Here is a 23,940-nt window from a genome sequence, read left to right as displayed (position 1 = left end):
AAGAAATCCAAAAGACTAATTTGAAAGAATATATGTATCTCTATGTGCATTGCAGCACTATTTACAATAACCAAGCTATGGAAGCAACCCAGGTGCCCATCAATCGATGAGTGAGGGGAAGAAAAAAAAAAGCTGTGGCACATCTATATAATGGAATATTACTCACCTATAAAAAGAATGAAATCTTACCATTTGTGATAGCATGGATGGAGTTATGCTCAGTAAGTCACTCTGAGAAAGACAAATACCATATGATTTCACTTATATGCGGATTCTAAAGAACAAATAAAACTGAATCATTGGTGCAGAGAACAGACTAGTGGTTGCCATGGAGAGGGGTTGGGGGACTGAGTGAAAGAGGTAAAAGGACTGAGAAGTACAAATTGGGGGGTTACAAAATAGTCACGGGGAGATAAAGTACAGCACAAGGAATATAGTCAATAATATTGCAATAACTATGTATGGTACCAGGTAGGTACAGGAAATATCAGGGGGAACACTTTGTAAAGTATATGATTGCCTAACAACTATGTTGAAAGTAATACAAAATAATATCAAAAGTGCAAATTGTTATGAGGTATCACCTCACACCTGTCAGAATGGCTACCATCAACAAATGACAAGTGCTGGGGAGGATGTGGAGAAAGGGGAACCCTAGTACACTGCTGGTGGGAATGCAGACTGGTGCAGCCACTATGGAAACAGTATCGAGGTTCCTAAAAAAGTAAATATGAAACTGCCATTTGACCCAGTGATCCCACTTCTAGGAATATATCCTAAGAAACCAAAAACACCAATCAGATAGAATTTATGCACCCCTATGTTCATAGCAGCACAATTTACAGTAGCTAAGATCTGGAAACAGCCCAAGTGCCCATCAGTAGATGAGTGGATAAAAAAGCTGTGGGACATTCACACCATGGAATACTATGCTGCTGTAAAAAAAGGAAGACCTTTGAGACAGCATGGATGAACCTGAAGAGTATTATGCTAAGCAAAATAAGCCAGTCAGAGAAAGACAAGTATCACATGATCTCACTCATATGAGGAATCTAATGAACAAAATAAACTGATGAACAAAATAGATTCAGAGACATAGAAGCAAGGAACAGACTGACAAATCTCAGAGGGAAGGTAGGGGTGAGTGGGTGGGTGGGAAGAGATTAACCGAAGAACTTACATGCATATATGCATAACCCATGGACACAGACAATAGTGTGGTGAAGGCCTGGGGCAGGGGGTGGGTGCAGGGTAGAAGGGTCAATGGAGAAAAAGGGACATCTGTAATACTTTCAACAATAAAGATAAGTTCAAAAAAGAAAGTAAGCTCTTATTGAAAATAGAAAAAGATAGACTAGGAAAAAAAAAAAGAGAAAAAATGTACCCTCTTTCATCTTCAGCCAAACTTTATTCTCTTCTCCCCTTCCCATTCTCTAAATCGTATTAGATTCTGTAGCCTAATCAACAAGACAAAAGATACTTCTGTATTCCACTTTTTTTTTCTTTTTTCAGCTATAATCTTGATGTTGCTTCATTTCATTATTAATAGACTTTATTTTTTAGAGCAGTTTAAGTTATAGAAAAATTGAGTAGAAGTTACCGAGTTCTGATATACCCAGTTTCCCCCCTGCCCTATGCAAAATTTTTTCTATTATTAATATTTTACATTAGTATTAATATTGGTTCATTAATTTTTATTATTTTTAAAAAATATATCTTTATTGATTTCAGAGAGAGGAAGGGAGAGGGAGACAGAGATAGAAACATCAATGATGAGAGAGTTATTGATCATCTGCCTCCTGCACACCCCGCAACCTGGGCACGTGCCCTGACCAGGAATTGAACCTAGATCTCCTGGATGCTCAACCGTTGAGCCACGCCTTGTTGGACTTGGTTCATTATTATTAATTAAAATCCATAGTTTACATAGAGTTCAATTTTTGTGTTGTACAGTTCTATGGGTTTTGACAAATGCATAATGTCATGCACCCCCCAATATAGTATGATACAGAATAACTTTACTGCCCTGAAAATCCCATGTTCTACTTACTCATCTCTCCCTTCATCCACCTGAATCCCTGGCAACCACTAATCTTTTTCTTGTTTCTATAATATTGCCTTTTCAAGAATGTCATATATTTGGAATCAAAGAGTCTTCCTTTTACTTAGCAATATACATTTAAGGTTCCTTTATATCTTTTCATAGTTTTATATCTCATTTTTTATTGAATAATAATTTGTTGTATGGATGTATCATAGTTTGTTTATTCATTCATCAGTTGAGGAAATCTCGGTTGCTTCTGAGTTTTGCAATGACAAATAATGCAGCTACAAACAAAGGTTTTTGTATGGGCATGTTTTTCACCTCATTTGGGTAAAGACCAAGGAGTGTGATTGCTGGATCATATAGTAAAAGTATATTTTGTTTTGTAGAAACTACCCAAACTGTCTTGCAAAGGGGCAGTATCATTTTGCATTCCCACCAGCAGTGAGACTGAAAATTCATCTTAGTCAGCATTTGATGTTGTCAGAGTTTTGTTTTAGCCATTCTAAAAGGAGTTTACCAGTGTCTCTGTTTTAATTTGCAATTCCCTGATGCTATGTGATGTACATCTTTTCATATGTTTATTTGCCCTCCATATATCTTCTTTGGTGAGGTGTTTGTTAAGATCACTTATCCATTTCTAAAATTTGGTTGTTTGCTTTCTTTTTAACATATTTTTCTTTTTCTTTTGCATTTTCCCTTTCAACATTATTTTGTATTGGTTTCTGGTGCACAGCACAGTGACCAGACAATCACAAACCTGTGTGTTCTCTCCCGCTCCCCCCATAACTCCAGCACCAATTTCTTCGTATCCTTACCAACACTTGCCATTTGTGGATTTATTGATGATAGCCATTCTGACAGGTGTGAACTGATATCTCATTATGGTTTTAATTTGCATTCTCTGACTGCTTGTGATGTTAAGCATCTTTTCATATGTCTATTGGAGAAGTGTCTATTCAGGTCCTCTGCCCATTTTTAATTGAATTGTTTATTTTGGTGTTGAGAAGTATGAGTTATTTATAAATTTTGATATTAACCCTTATCAGAGGTATCATTGGCGAATAGCTTCCTCTATTCAAAAGGTTATTTTTTCATTTTGTTGATGGTTCCCTTTGCTGAGCAAAACTTTTTAGTTTGATGTAGTCCTATTTGTTTATTTTTTTCCTTCTCTTTCCCTTGCCTGAGGATATGTATCAGAAAAAAATATTGCTACAAGAAATGTCTGAAATTTTACTGCCTATTTTTTTCTAGGAGTATATAGTTTTGAGTCTTACATTTAACTCTTTAATCCATTTTGAGTTTATTCTTGTATATGGTATAGAAGGTGGTCTCATTTCAATTTTTTGCATGTATCTATCCAATTTTCCCAACACCATTTATTGACTAGACTGTCTTTACCCCATTGTATGTTCTTGCTTTCTTTGTCAACTGTCAATTGACCATATAAGCATGGGTTTATTTCTGGGCAGTCTATTCTTTTCTGTTGACCTAGATGTATGTTTTTATGTCATATCGTACTGTTTTGATTAAATGGTTTTGAAGTATACTTTGATATCAAGTAGCGTGATACCTTCAACTTTGTTCTTTTCTCAAGATTGCTGAGGCTATTCATGGTCTTTTGTGGTTGCATCTAAATTTTTGGATTATTTGTTCTAGTTCGGTGAAATAAATCATTGATATATAAATATTTTTAATTTATCTTTATTGTTGAAAATATTAGAGATGTCCCCTTTCTTCCCCATTAACCCCTTCCACCTCACACCTACTCCCTTCCCAGGCCTTCACCACACTATTGTCTGTGTCCGTGGGTTATGCATATATGCATATAAATTCTTTGGTTAATCTCTCCCCTCCCATCCACCCCCACCTTTCCTCTTAGATTTGTCAGCCTGTTCCATGCTTCTATGTCACTGAACCTATTGATATTTTGATAGGATTTCTGTTGAAAGTGTAGATTGTTTTTGGTAGTATGGACATTTTAATGATGTTAATTATTTCTATCTATGAACATGGTATATGTTTCCACTTATTTGTATCTTCTTCAGTTTTCTTCTTTAGTATCATATAATTTTATGAGTACAGTTCTTTTACCTCCTTGGTTACATTTATTCCTAGGTATTTAATTGTTTTAATGCAATTGTAAATGTGATTATTTTCTTAGTTTCCCTTCCTGATAGTTCATTATTGGTGTATAAAATACAACTGGTTTCTGAATATTAATTTTGTATCCTGCTACTTTATTGAATGTCTTTATCAATTCTACTGCCTTTTTTTGTGAAATATTTAAGGTTTTCAACATACAGTATCATGTCATCTGCAAATAATGACAATTTGACTTCTTCCTTTCTAATTTGGATGCCTTTTATTTCTTTTTCTAGTCTGATTACTGTGCCTAGCGCTTTCAGTACTATGTTGAACAGGAGGGGTGAAAGTGAACATCCCTTTCTTGTTACTGATATTAAGGGAAATGCTTTTAGTTTTTGTCTCTTGAGTATGATTTTGGCTGTGGGTTTATCATATATGGCCTTTATTATGTTAAGGTATGTTCCCTTTATTCCTACTTTGCTGAGAGTTTTTATCCTAGACAGGTGTTGGATTTTGTCAGATTCTTTTTCTGTGTCTATAGTTAGGATCATATAATTTTTATTTTTCATTTTGTTTATGTGATGTATCAGGTGAATTGATTTGCAGGTATTGTACCAACCTCGCATCCCAGTAATAAATCTTATATGATCATGGTATATGATATTTTTAATGTATTGCTGGATTTGGTTTGCTAATATTGTGTTGCAGACTTTTGCATCTACATTCATCAGGGATATTAGCCTACAATTTTTTTCTTTGTAGTGTCTTTATTTGGTTTTGTAATTAGGATAACGCTTGTAAAATGAGCATTGGAGTCTTCCCTCCTCTTGAATTTTTTGGACTCATTTGAGGATAGGTGTTAGTTCTTCTTTGAATATTCAGTAAAATTCACCTGTGAAGCAATTCAGTCCAGGACTTTTGTTGACTGGAGTTTTTGATTACATTATTTGTAATTGGTCTGTTCAGATTTTCTATTTCTTCTTGATTCAGTTATGGAAGATTGTATGTTTCTAGGAATTTATCCATTTCTTCTATGTTGTCCAATTTGTTAGTGTATAGTTGTTCATAATATTTTCTTGTAACATTGTATTTCTGTGGTGTCAGTTGTCACTTCTCCTCTTTCATTTCTGATTCTATTTGGATCCTCTCTCTTTCTTTCTTGATAAGTCTGGTTAAAGGTTTACCAATCTTGTTTATCTTTTTAAAGAATAAGATCTTGGTTTTATTGATCTTTTGTATTGTTATTTTAGACTCTATTTTATTTATTTCTGCTCTGATCTTTCTATTTCCTTCCTTCTACTCATCTTGGGCTTTGTTTGCTGTTCTTTTTCTAGTTCCTTTAGGTATAAGGTTAGATTGTTTATTTGAGTATTTAAAATTTTATTATGTATTGTTTTGGGGTGTACAGCTTAGTGGTTAGACAATCATACTTTACAAGGTATTTCCCTGATGTCTCCATTACCCCAATTGGCACCATACATAGTTATCACAATATTATTGATTATATTTCCTATGCTTTACTTACCTCCCTGTGACTATATTGTAATTACCAACTTTTGCTTCTTAGTCCCTTCACCTCTTTTACCCAGTGCCCCAACACTCCTTTTGCTCTGGCAATCACCAGTCTTCTCTCTGTATCTATGAGTCTGTTTCAGTTATGTTTGTTCATTTATTTTGTTCTTTAGATTTCACAGATAAGTGAAATCATATGGTATTCATCTTTCTTCGACTGACTTATTTCACTAAGCGTAATGCTTTCTAGGTCCATCCATGCTGTTGCAAATGGTAAGATTTCATTCTTTTTATGGAGGAGTAATATCTCATTGTATACATGAAACATAGCTTTTTAACCCACTCACTTATTGATGGGCATTTGGGTTGCTTCCATAGCTTGGCTATGGTAAATAATGCTGCAATGAACATAGAGGTGCATGTATTCTTTTGAATTAGTGTTTTGGGTTTCTTCGGATAATTCCCTAGAAGTGGAATCAGTGAGTCAAAAGACAGATTTATTTTTATTTTTTAAAAGGACCCTCTGTTCTGTTTTCTGTAGTGACTGCACCAATCAGCATTCCCAACAACAGTGTATGAAGGTTCTCATTCTCCACATCCTTGCCAGCACTTTTTGTTTGTTGATTTGTTGATGGTAGCCATTCTGACAGGTGTGAGTTGATATCTCATTGTGGTTTTAATTTGCATTTCTCTATTGGTGACATTGAGCATCTTTTTACATGTCTGTTGGCTATCTATATGTTCTCTTTGGAGAAGTGTCTATTCAGGTTGTCTCCCATTTTTTAATTGGACTGTTGGGTGTTTTTTTTTTGGTTGAGTAGTATGAGTTGTATATAAGTTTTAGATATTAACCCCCTAAGGGATATGCCATTGGTGAATATGTTTTCTCATTTAGTAGGCTGTCTCTTTATTTTTTTGATGGTTTTCTTTGTTGTGGAAAATCTTTTTAGTTTGATGTAATCCCATTTGCTTATTTTTTGTTTTGTTCCCCTTGCCCAAGGAGATATATCAGAAAAAATATTGCTATGAGAAATGTCAGACATTTTACTGTATTTTTTTTTCTAGGATTTTTATGGTTTTGAGTCTTACATATAAGTCTTTAATCCATTTTGAATTTATTCTTGTGTATGTTGATAGAAGGTTCATCTTGTTGAATTCATCTTTTCAAATTTTCCAGGACCATTTCTAGAACAGACTGTCTTTACCCCATTGTATGTTCTTGCTTCCTTTGTCAAATATTTATTGATCATATTAAACATAGGTTTATTTCTGGGCTCTCTGTTCTGTTTCACTGATCTATATGTCTGTTTATATATCAGACCATACTGTTTTGATTACTATGGCCTTGTAGTGTACCTCGATATCGGGTAGCATGGTACGTCCAACATTTTTCTTCTTTCTCATATAGCTGAGGCTATTCAGGTTTTTTTGTGGTTCTATATAAATTATTGGATTATTTGTTCTAGTCCTGTGAAATACATCATTGGTATTTTGATAGGGATTGCTTTGAATCTGTAGATGGCTTTTGGTAGTATGGATGTCTTAATGATGTTAATTCTTCCTATTCATGAACACAGTATATGCCTCCATTTATTTGTATCTTCTTTGATTTCTTTTTTTCAGTGCCTTACAGTTTTCTGTGTACAGGTCTTTTACATCCTTGGTTAAATTTATTCCTAGGTATTTTACTTTTGGTGGTGCTATTGGAAATGGAATTGTTTTCTTTGTTTCCCTCTCTGATATTATATAATTGGTATTTAAAAATGCAGCTGATTTCTGAATATTAATTTTGTATCCTGCTACTTTACTGAATTTATCAGTTTAGTAGTTTTTTAGTGGAGTCCTTAGGTTTTTCTATATACAGTATCATGTTATCTGCAAATAATGACAGCTTAGCTTCTTCCTTTCTAGTTTGGAAGCCTTCTGTTTCTTCCTCTTGTCTGATTGCTGTGGCTAGGACTGGTAGTACTATGTTGAGTAAGACTGATAAAAGCAGACATTACTGCCTTGTTCCTGATCTTAAGGGAAATGCTTTTAGTTTTTCCTTCTTGAGTAAAATGTGAGTTATGTGTTTCTCATATATGACCTTTATTACTTTGAGGTATGTTCCCTCTATTCCCACTTTGCTGAGAATTTTCAACATAAATGGGTGCTGGATTTTATCAAATGCCTTTTTGGCATTCTTGGATATGATTATGCGATTTTTATCCTTCATTTTTTAATGTGGTGTACAGTGTTAATTGATTTAAAAATGTTGTACCAACCTTGCATCCCAGGAATAAATCCTACTTGGTTGTGGTGTATGATCTTTTTAATGTATTGTTGGATCTGGTTTGCTAATATTTTGTTGAGGATTTTCCCATGATGTTCATCAGGGGTTTTGGACTATAATTTTCTTTCTTTGTAGTGTGTTTATCTGGTTTTGGAATTAGGATAATTCTGGCCTCACAGAATGAGCTTGGGAGTCTTCCCTCCTCTTGAAAAAATTTTAATAGTTTGAGAAGGATAGTTGTTAGTTCTTCTTTGAACATTTGGTAAAATTTACCTGTAAAGCCATCAGTCCAAGGCTTTTATTTGTTGGAAGTTTTTTGATTACTGTTTTGATTTCACTAGTTGTAATCTGTCTATTCAGATTTTTGATTTAGTCTGGGAAGATTGTATGTTTCTAGGAATTTGTCCAGTTCTTTCAGGTTGTCTTGTTTGTTGGCATATAGTTTTTCATAATGTTTTCTTACAATCCTTTATATTTCTTCAATGTCAGTTGACACTTTTCCTCTTTCAATTCTGACTTTATTTATTTGGGTCCTCTCTCTTTCCTTTTTATGAGTCTGATTAAAGGTATGTAAATCTTGTTTACCTTTCCAAAGGACCAGTTCTTGGTTTTATTGATCTTTTGTATTGTTTTATTAGTGCCCATGACACTTATTTCTGCCCTAATCTTTATTATTCCCTTCCTTCTACTCATTTTGGGCTTTGCTTGTTGTTCTTTTTTTGGTCCCTCTAGATGGAAAGTTTGATTGTCTATTTGAGGTTTTTCTTGCTTCTTGAGGCTGGCCAGTATTGCTATAACTTTCCTTCTTAAGACTGCTTATGCTGTGTCTCATAGGTTTTAGGCTGTTGTGTGTTTATTTTCATTGGTCTCAAAGTAACTTCTGATATATTTCTTGATCTCATTGTTGACGCACTCATTGTTTACTAACTCATTATTTAGCCTTCATATATTTGTGTGTTTTTCAGTTTTTGCCTTTTAATTGATTTCTAGTTTCAGATTATTGTCTTTGGAGAAGATGCTTTATATGATTTAAATCTCAAATTAACTGAGACTAGTTTTGTGTCTTAATATGTGGTTTATACTAGAAAATGTTCCTTGTATACTTGAAAAAAATGTATATTGTGCTGGTTGTGGATGAAATGCTCTGAAAATATCAATTAAATCTCTGTGGTCTGGTGTTTTTTGGTTTAGCTTTTTTTCTGAAAGATATATCCATTCATGCCAATGGGGTGGTAAAATCCCCTACTATGACTGTATTATTTTCCATCTCCCCCATTATGTCCATCAACATTTGCTTTATATATTTAGATGCTCCTATGTTGGGTGCATAAATGCTTACAAAAGTTATATCCTCTTGTGGATTGACTTCTTTATCATTATTTAGTGTCCTTCTTTATCTATTATTAGTTTTTGCTTTAATGTCTATTTTTTCTGATATAAGTAATGCTAGCTCAGCTTTTTTTTTGTTTCCACTTACATGATATATCGTTTTCCATCTCTTTACTTTCAGTCTGTGTGTATCTTTCATTATGAGGTGGGTCTTTGGTAGACAGCATATATATGAGTCTTGTTTTGTTATCCTTTCAGCTACCCTATGTTTTATTATTGGAACATTTAATACATTTACATTTAAGGTGATTATTATTACTGTTGTTGTTAATCCTCAGCCAAGGATATTTTTTCCATTGACTTTTTTAGAGAGAGTGCAAGGGGAAGGGGGGAGAGAAAGAGAGAGAGATATGAGAGAGACACATTGATTGATTGACTCCCACATGCATCCCCATGGGGCTGGGGATCCAACCTGCAACCCAGGTACATGCCTTTGACTGGGAATTGAACCTTTGACCCTTCTGTACGTGGGTTGATGCTCTAAGTGCTGAGCCACACTGGCCAGGGCAAGGTGTTTATTGATTGGTACATATTTACTGCCATTTTATTTTTTAAAACTATGCTCCTGTTTTCTTTTCTTCTTCTCATGAAAGATACTTTAACATTTTTTGTAATACTAGTTTGGTGGTAATGTACTCCTTTACCTTTTTCTTATTTGGAAGCTCTTTTTCCACCTTTAATTTTGAGTATTAGCCTTGCTGGTTAGAGTAACCTTGGTTGTAGGTTCTTTCTTTACATCATTTTGAATATTTTATGCCAATCTCTTCTGGTCTGAAGTGTTTCTATTGAGAAATCAGCTGACAGTCTTATGGGAGCTCCCTGGTAGGTGACTGTCGTACTCTTGCTGTTTTTATGATTCTCTTTGTCTTTTTTTTTAATCCTTACCTAAGAATATGTTTTAAAGAAAGAAAAGGAGAGAGAGAGAGAAGCATCAATGTGATAGAGAAACATCAATTGGTAGCCTCCTGTATGCCCTCTTTGACCAGGGATCAAACCCACAACCTAGGAATGTGTCCTGATCAGTAATCAAACCCGCAGCCTTTCTAAGGTACGAAGTGACACTCCAACCAAGTGAGCTCACGGCTGGGGCTCTCTTTGTCTTTAACCTTTGCCATTTTAATTATGATAAGTCTTTGTGCGGACCTTTTTGAGTTCATCTTATTTAGGCCTCTCTGTGTTTCCTGGACCTGTGTGTCTCTTTCCTTCAGCAGGTTAGGGATGTCTTCAGCCATTATTTTTTTCAAATAAGCTCTCAATTCCTTGGCCTTTGTCTTTTCTCTCTGTTACCCCTATAATGCGTATTCTCTAGTGGTTCCTTAGACTATCCTCATATTTAAAAACTCTTTTTTCCTTTTGTTGCTCTTTTTGTTGCTTTGATTGGGTGTTTTCTGCTACCTTGTCTTTCAAACTTCTGATTTGGTCCTCTTTTTAATGTAGCCTACTGTTGATTCCTTCTAGTGTAGTCTTCATTTCTTACTGTTTTTTCTTTCTTTCATGGATTCTATGCCCTTTTTCATGCTGTTAAGTTCTCACTTTCTTGAGCATCCTTATAATCAATGTTTTGAACTCTGTATCTGGTAGCTTGCTTATCTCCATTTCATTTAGTTCTTTTTCTGGGGATTCCTCCTGGGTTTTTCCTTCTTCTTTTGGGGCATGTTACTTTTTCGGCCTATCTGTATTTGTTTCTGTCTTTTAGGTGGTTCTGCTATGTTTTGGTTTGGTGCCCTTATGTAGTATGTGTCTTGTGAGGTTTAGAGGGGCAGTCTCCCTAATTGCCTGAGCTAGGTACTCCAGTAATGCCCCCTGTGTGAGTTTTGTGAACCCTCCTGTTGTAGTTGAGTCTTGATTCCTGTTGGTCTGTACTCCACTAGCTGTGAGGATCAACTCCAAGCCCAATGTATGAGCTGCTGTGCAGGGCTGGCTCCACAAAACTGAATTCTTCCCAACAGGATCTGCTGTTTATCGAGATCTCCCTTTGTGTGCTGCTTGTGGAGTGAATTGGATTGTGTTCTGATGTGGTTTGAACCACTAGTGTGTTGGTTCTGGGGCTTCTTGGGAAGAGGTCCAGTGCCAGTCGATGTCAGATGTTACCAATGACAGGCCCTGGGCTACCTTTTTGGAGCTACAAAGTGATCTGTATTTGTGGCTGTCTCTGTTTTGCTCGGGTGTGTGTGGGAGTGTCCCAGCTGTGCAGAGGTCAGTTTCCATCAGCCCTGAGCCTAGGGGCAGTTCAGGAAAAGGCCCAAGGCTTTTTGAGATCTTCCTTCACTTGTTAGCTGTTAGGCTCAGTTACTGAAAGAGCCTCTGACAGTATGTGAGTTGCTTGAGAGAGGCTCTTAGTGAATCACCAGCTAGTGTTGAGTGCTGATCACCAGATAGGTACAGATTCAAACTTGGTGCCAGTGATGTGTTTGAGGACACTCAACAACAGTCTCAGGGTACGCCATGGTCAGCCACCACATGCCATGTGCATAGGGCTGGGTCTCAGGGATTCATTGGAGTGAGGCCAGCTGTGTTTATCAGGCCCAAATAACCTTGCATTTGGCCATATGAAGGAAGGACTTTGCCTAGAGTGCATAGAAAAAATGGCTTTCTGCAAGAGGGCACCTGGGTTTCTAGCAGTCTCTCTTCTCTCCTTGGTGGACAGAATCCCTGCTGAAATTCACTTCCAGATATTATATGGGCACCTCCTCTCTGCTCAGCTGCTCTCTCTCTGCTAGAGAGCCTGGTGTGGGGTTTAGATCCCACTTTCCTCAGGGGGGACCTTTGCAGCTGAGATATCTCCCCAGATTCTCAGTTGCTGCATGTGGGTGTAAGGCCAGCCATCACTGCGTGTCCACCTTTTCTACCAGTCTCTATGGGGCTTCTATAAATCCCTGGTTGTAAGACTTCAGTTCAGGTCATTTACAGTTTGATTCATGCCATTTTTTCTACAGTTTAGTTGTAATTCCAATTTGGGAGTGGGAGAAGGTGAGTGCAACTTCCACCTCCTCCACTGCCATCTTCTGGATGTCTCTGAGATTTCTTTATTACTTGAGGTAGGCCTGTAATGCTATGAATTTCTGTCTTAGGAGTGCTTTCGCTGTGTCCCACAGATTTTAGGTTGTGTTTTCATTTGTCTCAAGATAACTTTTGATTTCTTCCTTGATCTCATTGTTAACACATTTACTGTTTAGTAACATGTTATTTAGCTTCCATGTGTGTGTGTTTTTCAAGTTTTTTCCCCCCTGTAATTGACTTCTAGATTTATATCATTGTGGTTAGAGAAGATGATTGATATATTTCAATATTCTTCAATTTATTGAGACTTGTTTTAAATTCTGATATGTGTTCTATCCTAGAAGATATTTCTTGTGAACTAGAAAGATTGTATATTGTGCTGCTTTGGGGTGAAATGCTCTGAAAATATCAATTAAATCCATGTAGTCTAGTGTGTCATTTAAAGCTGCTGTTCCCTTGTTGATTTTTTGTCTGGAAGATCTATCTATTGATGTCAATGGGGTTAAAATCTTTTACTATGACTGTATTACTGTTGATATCTCTCTTTATGTCCATCAAGATTTGCATTATATATTTAGGTGCTTCTATGTTGGGTGCATAATGTTTACAATGGTTGTATCCTCTTGTTGAATTAATCCCTTTACCGTTATGTAATGTCCTTATTTGTTTCTTGTTATAGCCTTTGTTTTAAAGTCTATTTTGTCTGATATAAGTGTGCTACCCTTGCCTTTTTGGTTTTCATTTGCATTAAATATCTTTTCCCATCCTTTTACTTTCAGCCTGTCTGTATCTTTTGTTCTAAGGTGGGTCTCTTGTAGAGAGCATGTATTTGGGTCTTGTTTTCTTATCTTTTGAGCTACCCTATATCTATTGATTAGAACATTGAATCCATCTACATTTAAAGCAATTATTGATAAGTATGTATTTGTTGTCATTTTATTTTTTTTAGCTATATTATCTCATTTTTCCCCCTTTCTTATTCTTATAGAAGACCCTTTAACATTTGTTGTAATACTCATTTGGTGGTAATGAACTCCTTTAGCTTTTTCTTTTCTGGGAAGTTCTTTTTTCATCTTCAATTTTTAATGATAACTTTGCTGGGTAAAGTAGTCTTGGTTGTAGGTCCTTGCTTTGGATATTTCAAGTCAATACCTCTGGCCAGAAATGTTTCTGTTGAGAAATCAGCTGAAAGTCTTATGGGATCTTCTGTGTAGGTCACTACCTGTCTTTCTCTTGTTTTCAAGATTCCCTGTCTTTAAACTTTGCCATTTTAATTATGATGTGTCTTGGTGTGGTCTTCTTTGGGTTCATCTTGTTTAGGAGTCTCTGTACTTCCTGGACATTTGTGTTTTTTTCCTTCACTGGGTTAGGTAATTTTTCAGACATAATTTTTTTAAGTAGGTTATTGATCCCTTGCTCTCTCTCTCCTTTTTCTGGTACCTTTATGATGTGGATGTTGTGATGCTTCATGCTTTACCAGAGGTCCCTTAGACTATCATCGTTTTTCAAAATTCTTCTTCTTTTTTTTATTTTGCTGCTCTGATTGGGTGTTTTTTGCTCTCTTGTCTTCCAAATCACTGATTTGATCCTCTACTTTATTTAGCCTGCTGTTGATTTTTTTCTAGAGGTATTCTTCATTTCAGATATTGTATTCTTCATTTCTTATAGGTTCTTTTCATGGTTTCTATTTTTTTTTTTAATGTTTATTTTCTTTTGTGTAAATTCTCACTGAGTTTATTTATTCTTCCCCTATGTTCCTTGAAAATTCTTGGAACAGTTTTCTGAACTCTGTATCTGGTAGCTTGCTTCCCTTCATTTCATTTGGGTTGTGGTTTTTTTCCTGGGTATTTCTCCAGTTTTTTCATTTGTGAGTTTATTTCTGGGATCTCTGTTCAGTTCCATTGATCTGTTTGTTTATTCTTTTGCAAACTGTGTGAATTACTGTAGGTTTATATTAAGTCTTAAACTTGGATAGTGTCAGTTCTCCTACTTTATTCTTTAATATTGTATTGGCTTCTCTTGATCTGTTGCCTTTCCATATAAAGTTTAGAATTTAGATTGTTGATATACACAAAATAACTTGCTGGGATTTTGATTGGGATCACACTGAATCTAAAAAGCAAATTGGCAAAAACTGATACCTTAACAATATTGAATTTTCTTATTGCAGTTGTTCCTTATACATAAGCAATGAACAAGTAGAATTTGAAATTTTACACACACCATTTGCATCAACACCCAAACTCTCAATACTTATATATTAATCTAATTAAATATGTACAAGGTCTATGTGAGGAAAAGTACAACATTCTGATGAAAGAAATCAAAGAAGATATAAATAAGTGGAGAGATATTTCATGTCCATGGATAGGAAGGAACTGCTTTCATGTTATTTAACATTTTCTTTGCACTTGCCATGTTTTGTTTATATAGCAAAAAACTAAGTGCACAGGGACTGTTTTCTGTCATATAATTCTTGTGTTACAAGATTGAAGAGTCTTGTGTTACTACCCTAAGAGTTCACTATTATGGATTCCTTTTGGACTCATTATGTTGGTTCCCTTTTAAGTAGCATCTTAGGTAATCTTTTGGGTTATTTGTTTCAGTTGAAAAATTTAACAAGGTTGTTAGATTCTTCCCATAGACCTTACTGACTTAGCTGCAGCAACCAAAGCAGATCTCTCTTAGCATCCTAGAGTCTTCTTATATATAATATCATAAAAAGGTCACACACACTGGACTTCAGTCCAGTTTTGTCACATAGTTGCATAGTTTCAATCATGTTATATAATCTCTCTGAGCCTCAATTTAGTTATTTGGAAATGGTGACAGTATCTTCTTTTTGGGTTTGAAGATTATAGTGTCTTGCACATAATAGGCATTTAATAAAATGGCAACTATTTTTATCTTGAGCATTTTGTTCGTTGACTGCTTACATGAGTACTCTTCTTTATGCTTGTCTAGTTCTCACACATACAGAAGTGAGTTATATCAGCATAGAGATATAACTTCAGCCATTTGTAAAATCTTTAAATGTTTTCCTTTTTTTTTTTTTTAAACAATAGAAACTACATATTCAATACCTAATCGATTGAATGCCATCTTGAAAATATTTGAGAAACAGTCAAATATGTTAGAGAGGTAAGTTTTGAAATAATTTTTTCCCGATTAAAAAACTGAATACATATTTTATTTTATTTTATTTTATTATTTTATTTTATTATTATTTATAATCTTTATTGATTTCAGAGAAAGGAAAGGAGAGGGAGAGAGAGAGAAGCATCAATGATGAGAGAGTCATTGATCGAGCCCGCAACCCGGGCATGTGCCCTGACCGGGAATCCAACCCCGATTGCCTGGATCCCAGGTCGACGCTTAACTGCTGAGCCACGTCTGGCCGGGCTACATATTTATTTTAGAAAAATTGGAAATATAAAGAAGAAAATAACATCACTGTTAAACATTTTGTGTTCTTACATCAATATTTATGATATGCATAATTTTAAAACTTAAAATTATAATCACACAGAATGTAAAATTGTATAGTTACATTGTGAAATAGTATGTCAATTCTTCAAAAAATTAAAAATAGAATTACTATATGATTTAGCAATTTCATTTCTGGGTATATACCCCCCAAGTTGAAATTAGTATCTTGAAGAGATATCTATACACACATATTCACTGTAGCATTAATCACAAGAGTAAAAAAGTAGAAGTAACCAAGTGTCCAACAATGAACAAAAGGATAAAGAAAATGAAATATATACATACAATGGAATATGACTCAGTCTTAAAAAGGAAGGAAATTCTAGTTCATGGTACCACCTGAATGAACATTGAGGACATTATGTTAAGTAAAATAAGCCAGTCACATAAAGACAAACATTTTATGATTTTAGCTATATGAGATAGATAGTGTAGTCAAATTCATAGATACAGAAAGTAGAAAAGTGGTTTCCAGGGGTTGGGGAGAATGTTACTTGTATATATACTCTTCACTTATTGATAATTCTTTGTAAGGTTATAATTATTTTTAAGTAAATGTTTTAAACATATTCAGAAAGTACATATCACTCAGTGTTTAAAAATATTTTATTTAGATTCAACATTGAAAATTTGGGAAATTTAACATGATCAGGTTTTCTAGTTATAAGACCCAGTGATCAAGAATCATAGGAAAGTATAAAGAAAATGTAAAGAAAATGATGTTCATCCCTAGCCTGTTTAGCTCAGTGGTTAGAGTGTCAGCTTTCGGACTGAAGGATCCCAGGTTTGATTCTGGCCAAGGGCACATACCTTGGTTGCAGGCTTGATCCCTGGCCCCAGTCAGTGCATGTGCGGGAGACAACCAGTCAATGTGTCTTTCTCACATCGATGTTTCTCTGTCCCTCTCTCTCCCTTCCTCTCTGAAAAACAATGGAAAAAAATATCCTCAGATGAGGATTAAAAAAAATGTATGATGGCTTGGCCATCGTGGCTCAGCTGTTGAGCACCGACTTATGATCCAGGAGTTTGAGGTTCGATTCCCAGTCAGGGCACATACCCAGGTTGTGGGTTCAGTTCCCAGCAAGGGGTGTGCAGGAGGCAGCTGATCAATGACTCTCATCATTGATGTTTCTATCTCTATCTCTCTCTCCCTTACTCTCTCTGAAATCAGTTAAAAAATATATTAAAAAAAAATGATGTCCAGGGAAACTGCTAAAAATGGCACTAAAGGACTTATGGCTTGTATTCATTAATGGTCAGATTTTTGGTATGTAATTCAGTTAGGTTCTATTTGTCATTTCCCCTTTTAATCTTTTTAGAATTCTCCCTATTAGAAGGGTAGGGTCAGAATTTGCACAGCTTTGCCAGATGAAAGCTTTAACATTTTCTAAGGGCATTCTTAAAGGTGGTGGTTAGTTTCCATGAATATTCTTTCCATTGAACCAGGGTATTAAAACAGATATGTATACTATTATTTATTCTATCTTCTCACGTTAGGCTATTGGTACTAGTTACAGCTAGTTTTAGAATTCTTGGATGTAAAAGCAAGATGTGGGAAGGACTAACTGAAGGGGTTACTTTAAAGAGAGAATTTTCAACTTGAATTGTCTGATTCTCAACTAGCTTCATACAATTGTCTGGTTAGAATATGTTTTGTATATTTCTTTCAAAGTCACTGTGGATGACCTACAGTTCTTTGTGGTGGCTAAGGTTATATTAGTTATACAATTGGTATGTTGAAAAAGCATATCTTGTGGAATAATGTCACAAAGCCTATTTTTTAACATTCTTTGTGTTCATTTATATTTGCTATTTGGAGCTAATTTCCTTCCTGCTCCTGAATAAAAATTAGGCTTTTATGATTACTCTTAAAGAATAATTAATTTAAATTTAAGTTATAAACACTGCACTAAATTGAAAATTAATATTTCTGGTCAAATATTATAGTCAATATTTTAACTTCTATTCAAAGTTAAGACTTTTATTCCTCTCCCTCACCCCAGCATCCCAGCTGGAGCCCCCTGGGAGATGTGGTTGGCTTTTCTCTTTTATTACCTCCATTCCCACTAAGTAGTTGTGGTTTCTGTTCTTCATGTGTTTGGAAAAAGAGGGAAGAAAGATAAGGTATACAGGAAAGGTCTTGATTTTCGCTGCCTTCCTTCTCTTTAATTGAAGACAACATATAACACATTTTCTGAATATTCTATTTAAAGTGCCTCTTGAGGCTTGAAATAAGGTTAATCGTATTCGTCCCTCCCTTAAGGGTATGGATAGGGCTCAAGACACCAGATAGCTCTCTACAAAGAAATATTCTTTCTAAATCTTCTTTCCCAACCCTTTCATATTGTTCATATTGGTGAAAGGTTTTAGTGCTCTTCCTTGACTGCACATTTTTTTTTCAAGTGTTAATAGTCATCTGCCTCACCTCTTACTTTGATATATAATACTTTGGGCTTAGGGCCTCAGTTGATGCACCCATTTAACAACTTATTTATATACTTTACATTCTGTTAAAATAAACATGGGTGTGACAGATGTCTTAGTGTGGTTTTAAGCTTAAAACTTCAGAACTATAATAATACAAGTATCACAAACATAGAAATTTGATTATGTACATTTGTTTTGCACTTACTAAAATTTTTTGAATACTAATTTAAAAAGGTTTCTTTGTTAAATTTTTGTTTTGGTCAGCATTTTACATAGTCAGTCAGAGAGACAGTAATAAATTATTGTTCAAAATTCACATGACTATCTTAAGGAAGTGGAAAATAATTAAACTATCATTTTTTAATTTTTGTAAATCATTACACATATCTTTGAAGTCATTGAACTGTAAAATTACACTAAAGTTTTTAGAACATACTGAATTTATTGAACTTCTACCATGTAGCTGAGTGCTTGGATCAAAATCCCAAATCAAATTAGTCTGAGCAAAAAACATTTTATTACTAAGATTATGGATATCTCATTGAATCTAAAAATAGCAATATGGCTCAGTCTCAGAAAAAAGTGTAAATCAGAACTTGAACACTATCAAAATACTTAAATTTATTATTATTTTGTATTAGTTTCAGGTATACAGTTTGGTGGTTAAACAACCATAAAATTTACAAACTGTTCCCACTGATTTCCATTACCCACCAGCATCATACATATTTATTACAATATTTTTTTACTATCTTTTTATGCTGTACTTTACAACCCCATGACTGTTTTGTAACTACCAATTTCTACTTCTTAATCCTTTTACCTCTTTCATCCAGCCTCTCAACCCCCATCCCCTCTGGCAACCATCAGCCTGTTATTTGTATCTGTGAGTCTGTTTCTATTTTGTTTGTTCATTTATTTTGTTCTTTAGATTCCACATATAAGTGAAATCATATGGTATTTATCTTTCTCTGACTGACTTATTTTACTGACCATAATACCCTTGAGGTCCATCTATGCTGTTGCAAATGGTAAGATTTCAATTATTTTTGGCTAATATATATATATATATACACACACACACACACATACACACATACATATACACCACAACATCTTTATTCACTCCTCTACTGATGGGCATTTGGGTTGCTTCCATATCTTGGCTTTGTAAATAGTGCTGCAACACACAAGGGTGGATAAATTCTTTCAGATTAGTTTTCCAGGTTTCTTAGGATATATTCCTAGAAATGGGATCACTGGGTCATATAGCAATTCCATATTTAATTTTTTGAGTAACCTCCATACTGTTTTCCGTAGTACTAATCTGCATTCCCATCAACAGTGCAGAAGGGTTCTCTTTCTTCCAAATCCTTGCCAACACTTGTTCATTGATTTATTTATGATAGCCATTTTGACAGGTGTGAGGTGATATCTTATTGTGGTTAATATATGGTAAAGGAAACAAGAACATACAATGGGATAAAGACAATCTATTCAATAAGTGGTGCTGTAAAATTGGACAGACACATGCAAAAAGAAAAAAAAAAGAAAAAGAAAAGAAACTAGACCACTTTCTTATATCATACACAGAATAAACTCAAAATCAATAAAAGACTTAAATGTAAGACTCAAAACCATAAAACTCCTAGAAGAAAACATAAGCAGTAAAATCTCTGACATTTCTCTTAGCAATACTTTTTCTGATATATTCCTTGGGCAAGGAAAACCAAACAAAAAATAAACAAATGGGACTACATCAAACTAAAACATTTTTGCACAGCAAAGATAACCATGAACAAAATGAAAAAACAATCTATTGAATGGAAGAAGATATTCATCAATGATACATCTGATAAGGGGTTAATATCCAAAATTTAGAAAGAACTCATACTACTAAATACCAATAAACCCCACAAAACATTCAACTAAAAAATGGGCAGAGGACTCGAATAGACATATTGCGAAAAAGGACATACAGATGGCTAATAGACATACAAAAAGATGCTCAAGATACTTTTTGTACCCCATACATAGGCTTTATTTTCTCCCATTGCAGACCCCTTCTTTTCTTTTTTCCATTAATTTTTTTTTTTTTTTTGCCCATAGGTGGGAAGCCATCCATGACTGCTGTTAATTTCTAAGGTTTAATCTTTCAGCTTTAGTCACTATGAGGGATAATATTTGAATTTTTTAAGTCTAAAATTCCTTGGTGAGAATATCATTAGTGCAGCTGGAGACAGGTGCCTATTTTGGGACCAATCAACTCTAGTCAAAGACTTATGGTCATATAAGCTCTCTCAAGAATTATGTTGATTCAGAGTGGTGGGGGCAGGGGGTTCTCCCAAAAAGGGGTAGGGTCTATTTCTGAGATACTTAGTAATGAGCAGAGTAATGAGATAAAAGCCATGCTTATATAGGGTAACATATAGAAAAAAATAATTTTTATTTTGTTATTATGCATGAATCATACAGTGGCAAGATAGGGCAATCATGCTAGGTGGGTTTTTTTTTGGTATTTGTTGTTGTTGTTGTTGTTTTTTGGCTAATCTATTCATGAGGATCTGGTCAAGCTATTGGTCTAGCTATTGGTCTGTGAGTAGTGGGAAGTGGAAAAGTAAGTATAGACCCAGGGGACCTTGAAAAGTTATTTCTTCAATTATGGGACAAATTGGGATTCCAATTAAAGATAAGATTAAAGGATGGTTTGTGAAGGCATACAGCTTCTTTGAGAACAGAATGCTGAAAGCTAGAGTACAGCGGTGGTGATGAAGTTATCAACATTGGTTAGAACACTGCCCATCACCAGAATCATGTGTAGTCCTGACGGGAAAGCAGGCCTATTAAGAAATCTATCGTAATGTTTTCTCTAAGAAGGCATATGGTCAGAAGTAAGGTTAGTAGGCTGTTTTACCTTTCCAATTGTCTTTAGCTCAGATATTTGTATCATAGGTGGTTACATCAAAAATGGAGTCATATTAACTCCAATGTGGCAAATTCAGTCTTGAATGAATTTCAGTGGTCATCTAGGGCATGGCAAGGCAAAGGCATCCATCTGGCCAAAAAATGACAGAGTCTTCACACCATTCAAAAAACTAAATTTAATGTTGATTACAGACCTAAATGTAAGAAAACAAAGTTATAAATATAGGGAAATGCATTTGACTCTATCAAAATTTGAAACATTTTGTTCAAAAAATGAATCAAAGTTTATAGATAAGCCATGGACTGGAAGAAAATAATTGTGCATATACAAGGCAAAGGAGTGACAATAAGAATATATAATTCCATAAAAAGGCAAACAACCCTCAAAAACCAGGCAAAGTGTGTATGTACACACACACACACACATACACACACACACATATATATAATTTAAGGAAGAGACAAAAAAAGGCCAATGAACATTTTAGAAGATGCTCAGTCTGACTTGTGATCAGGGAAATGCAAAGCAAAACAAGCAACAATACATTTTCTACCATCAGTTTAACAAAAAAGTAAAAGTTTTTGAATATCAAGTTTTGACAGAGATAGAATATTATGAATACCTTAAAATGCTAATACAATAGGAATTGCCTACACTCAATGATGATTTAAAAAAAAACACTACATGTTTTTATTGATTTCAGAGAGAGGAAGGGAGGAGGAGAGATAGAGAGAAACATCAATGATGAAAGAATCATTGATCAGCTGCTTCCTGCACTGATCAGGCCCACAACCTGTGCATGTGCCCTGACCTAGAATTGAACCATGACCTTCTGGTTCATAGGTCGATGTTCAACCACTGAGTCATGCTGGCTGGGCTCAAGGACATTTTAGCATGGTTTACCAATAACAACAAGAATGTATACCTTAAGGAGTTGAAGATGGTGGTAGATTAGGTGAAAGCAATATACTCTTGCTCCCTGCACCAAACCAGAGATAACAGCTAAAACTTAGAACAGTTAATCTAAATTAACAACAGAAAGGTGCCTGAATAGGAGTATATATATCAAGGATTGAAAAACAGAAGCTACACTGAGACTGGTAAGAAGAGAGGTGTGGAAAGGGCTTGTCCCTGCATACAGGGGCAGCAGCTTTAGTCAGAGAAATACTGTGGCTGCAAGAGGGCCCCCCGGGGGGAAAAGAGAGGTCTCAGTCCCATACCAGGACCCCCAACCCAGAAAACCAGGGCCTGAAAGAAGAGCCTGCATAACATTTGGCAGTAAAAAATAAGTGGAGAATTGGCCCACTGGAAAGGGGAGGAAGTCTGCCTGAACCAGGGTATTCTCTGTAAAGGATACTGCAGAGGGACTTGCTCTGAGGCACTCACGCGGGGCTCTGGAAGAGGGAAGGAGACTCAGGGTGTACGGAAGCCAGAAGGGGAAGATCAAGGTGGCATAGCACTATAGACCAGAAAGGCAGGCTTCTGAGGTCCCAGTCCCTAGCCAACACCCCAAACCATCCCCAGACACCATCTCCCAGGGCCCAGCACTTTTATTCTTATAGCACTAACTAGAGAAAGTGCACTAACCCTGTCCTCTAAATACTAGTGACACCACCCTGCTGAGCTTGAGTCTGGCATAAAGTACTAAGCTGTACCCAAAAGAGACCTGAACAGTGCTTTTTCCTCTGGAGAAACTATAGACAGCCTAGATGAACTTTGAACTGAGTGGCTGGGGAATAAGGGCCAATATTCCCCTCCTCCCATGGGGAAGGCGGGCACAATCCCCAAAGGGCCTCAGGCTACAGGCAGCTGAGAAATAAGGGGGAAGCATGCACTTGCAAGCCTCCCTTCAGGATCTTTGGCCAGGCCTCGCCAAGCTAGGAAGGCAGCTGCTAACTAACCTGCCAAGGTCCTGTGCCACCCCCAACAAGGGACTGCCCAAAGTTGTATTCCCAAGGCTGGATTGGCATTTAAAACCTGCCTGCACCACAAGCCAAATGCAGACCCACAGCTGGAGCAAAGTGCAAACCAGAACTGGGACTTTGGAGGCCCACTCCTCAGAAGCCTTCATGAGGGCCTCTGGCAGTGAGATGCAGGGATAGAGCAGTGCGACAGCTCCACTGAAAAGAGCTGGTGCAACCCCAACCAGAGGGCGCAGGCTTGTGCTATCACTCCAAACCCCACCTACACCACCCTGGGAAAAGGGGTCATGAATCAGAACTGTGAAATTTGGTGTGACCTACTAGGAGCCGCCCTTCAAGACCTCTGGTGGGGTGCCGATGAGACGTAAAACAAGTGACTAGCTTCCTTCTTGAGAGCTGAGGACCTGCAGCATTTCCAACAAGAGGCCACCTGGATTTGTGTTCCCAAAACCTGCCCATACCACCAGCTGAGTGTAGACTGAAAGGGGAGAGGAGTTGTAGGTCAGAACTGGGGTATCTGGAGCCACCCCCTTGGAAGGCTACATTAGAGCCTCTCACAGTGAGCTGCAAGGGGAGAGGGGCATGACAAACTCTCTCCCACCCCCAACAAGAACCAGTGTCACCCCAAGCAGAGTGGGCAGCTGTGATCTACTACTCCAAGCCCCACCTACACTGTCCTGCAGGTGCAGCCTCACAGGGTAAAGGGATCACAAATCAGAACTGTGAAATCTGGTATATTCCCCCAGGAGCCCCCCTTCCAGAGCTCTGGCATGGAGCTTCAAGGAGAGCACCTACCTGCCCTCTTGAAGGTGAAGGACCCTCACCACCTCAGTCAAAGGGTGGATTAGAGAAGCATCCCCAGATTCTGCTG

The 23,940-nt window shown here is 36.2% G+C and overlaps 1 protein-coding gene across 1 annotated transcript in view; it reads left to right on the top strand.

Moving 5' to 3' along the window:
* LOC308546976 (coiled-coil domain-containing protein 7-like) overlaps positions 1 to 23,940 on the top strand; it is a gene marked incomplete at both ends in the record, with an annotated part of 109,375 nt that overhangs the window by 56,933 nt on the left and 28,502 nt on the right. Inside the window, 2 exons of the mRNA XM_081116513.1 lie at positions 15,371 to 15,446; positions 23,816 to 23,866. Coding sequence (XP_080972639.1) covers positions 15,371 to 15,446; positions 23,816 to 23,866 — 127 coding nt within the window. The remainder of the gene's footprint in view (positions 1 to 15,370; positions 15,447 to 23,815; positions 23,867 to 23,940) is intronic.

Source organism: Miniopterus schreibersii (genome assembly GCF_964146895.1).
Source record: "Miniopterus schreibersii genome assembly, chromosome: 1".
Lineage (NCBI taxonomy): Eukaryota > Metazoa > Chordata > Mammalia > Chiroptera > Miniopteridae > Miniopterus > Miniopterus schreibersii.
The sequence above is the reverse complement of the archived record's forward strand: the minus strand, read 5'-3'. Positions and strand labels throughout refer to the sequence as shown.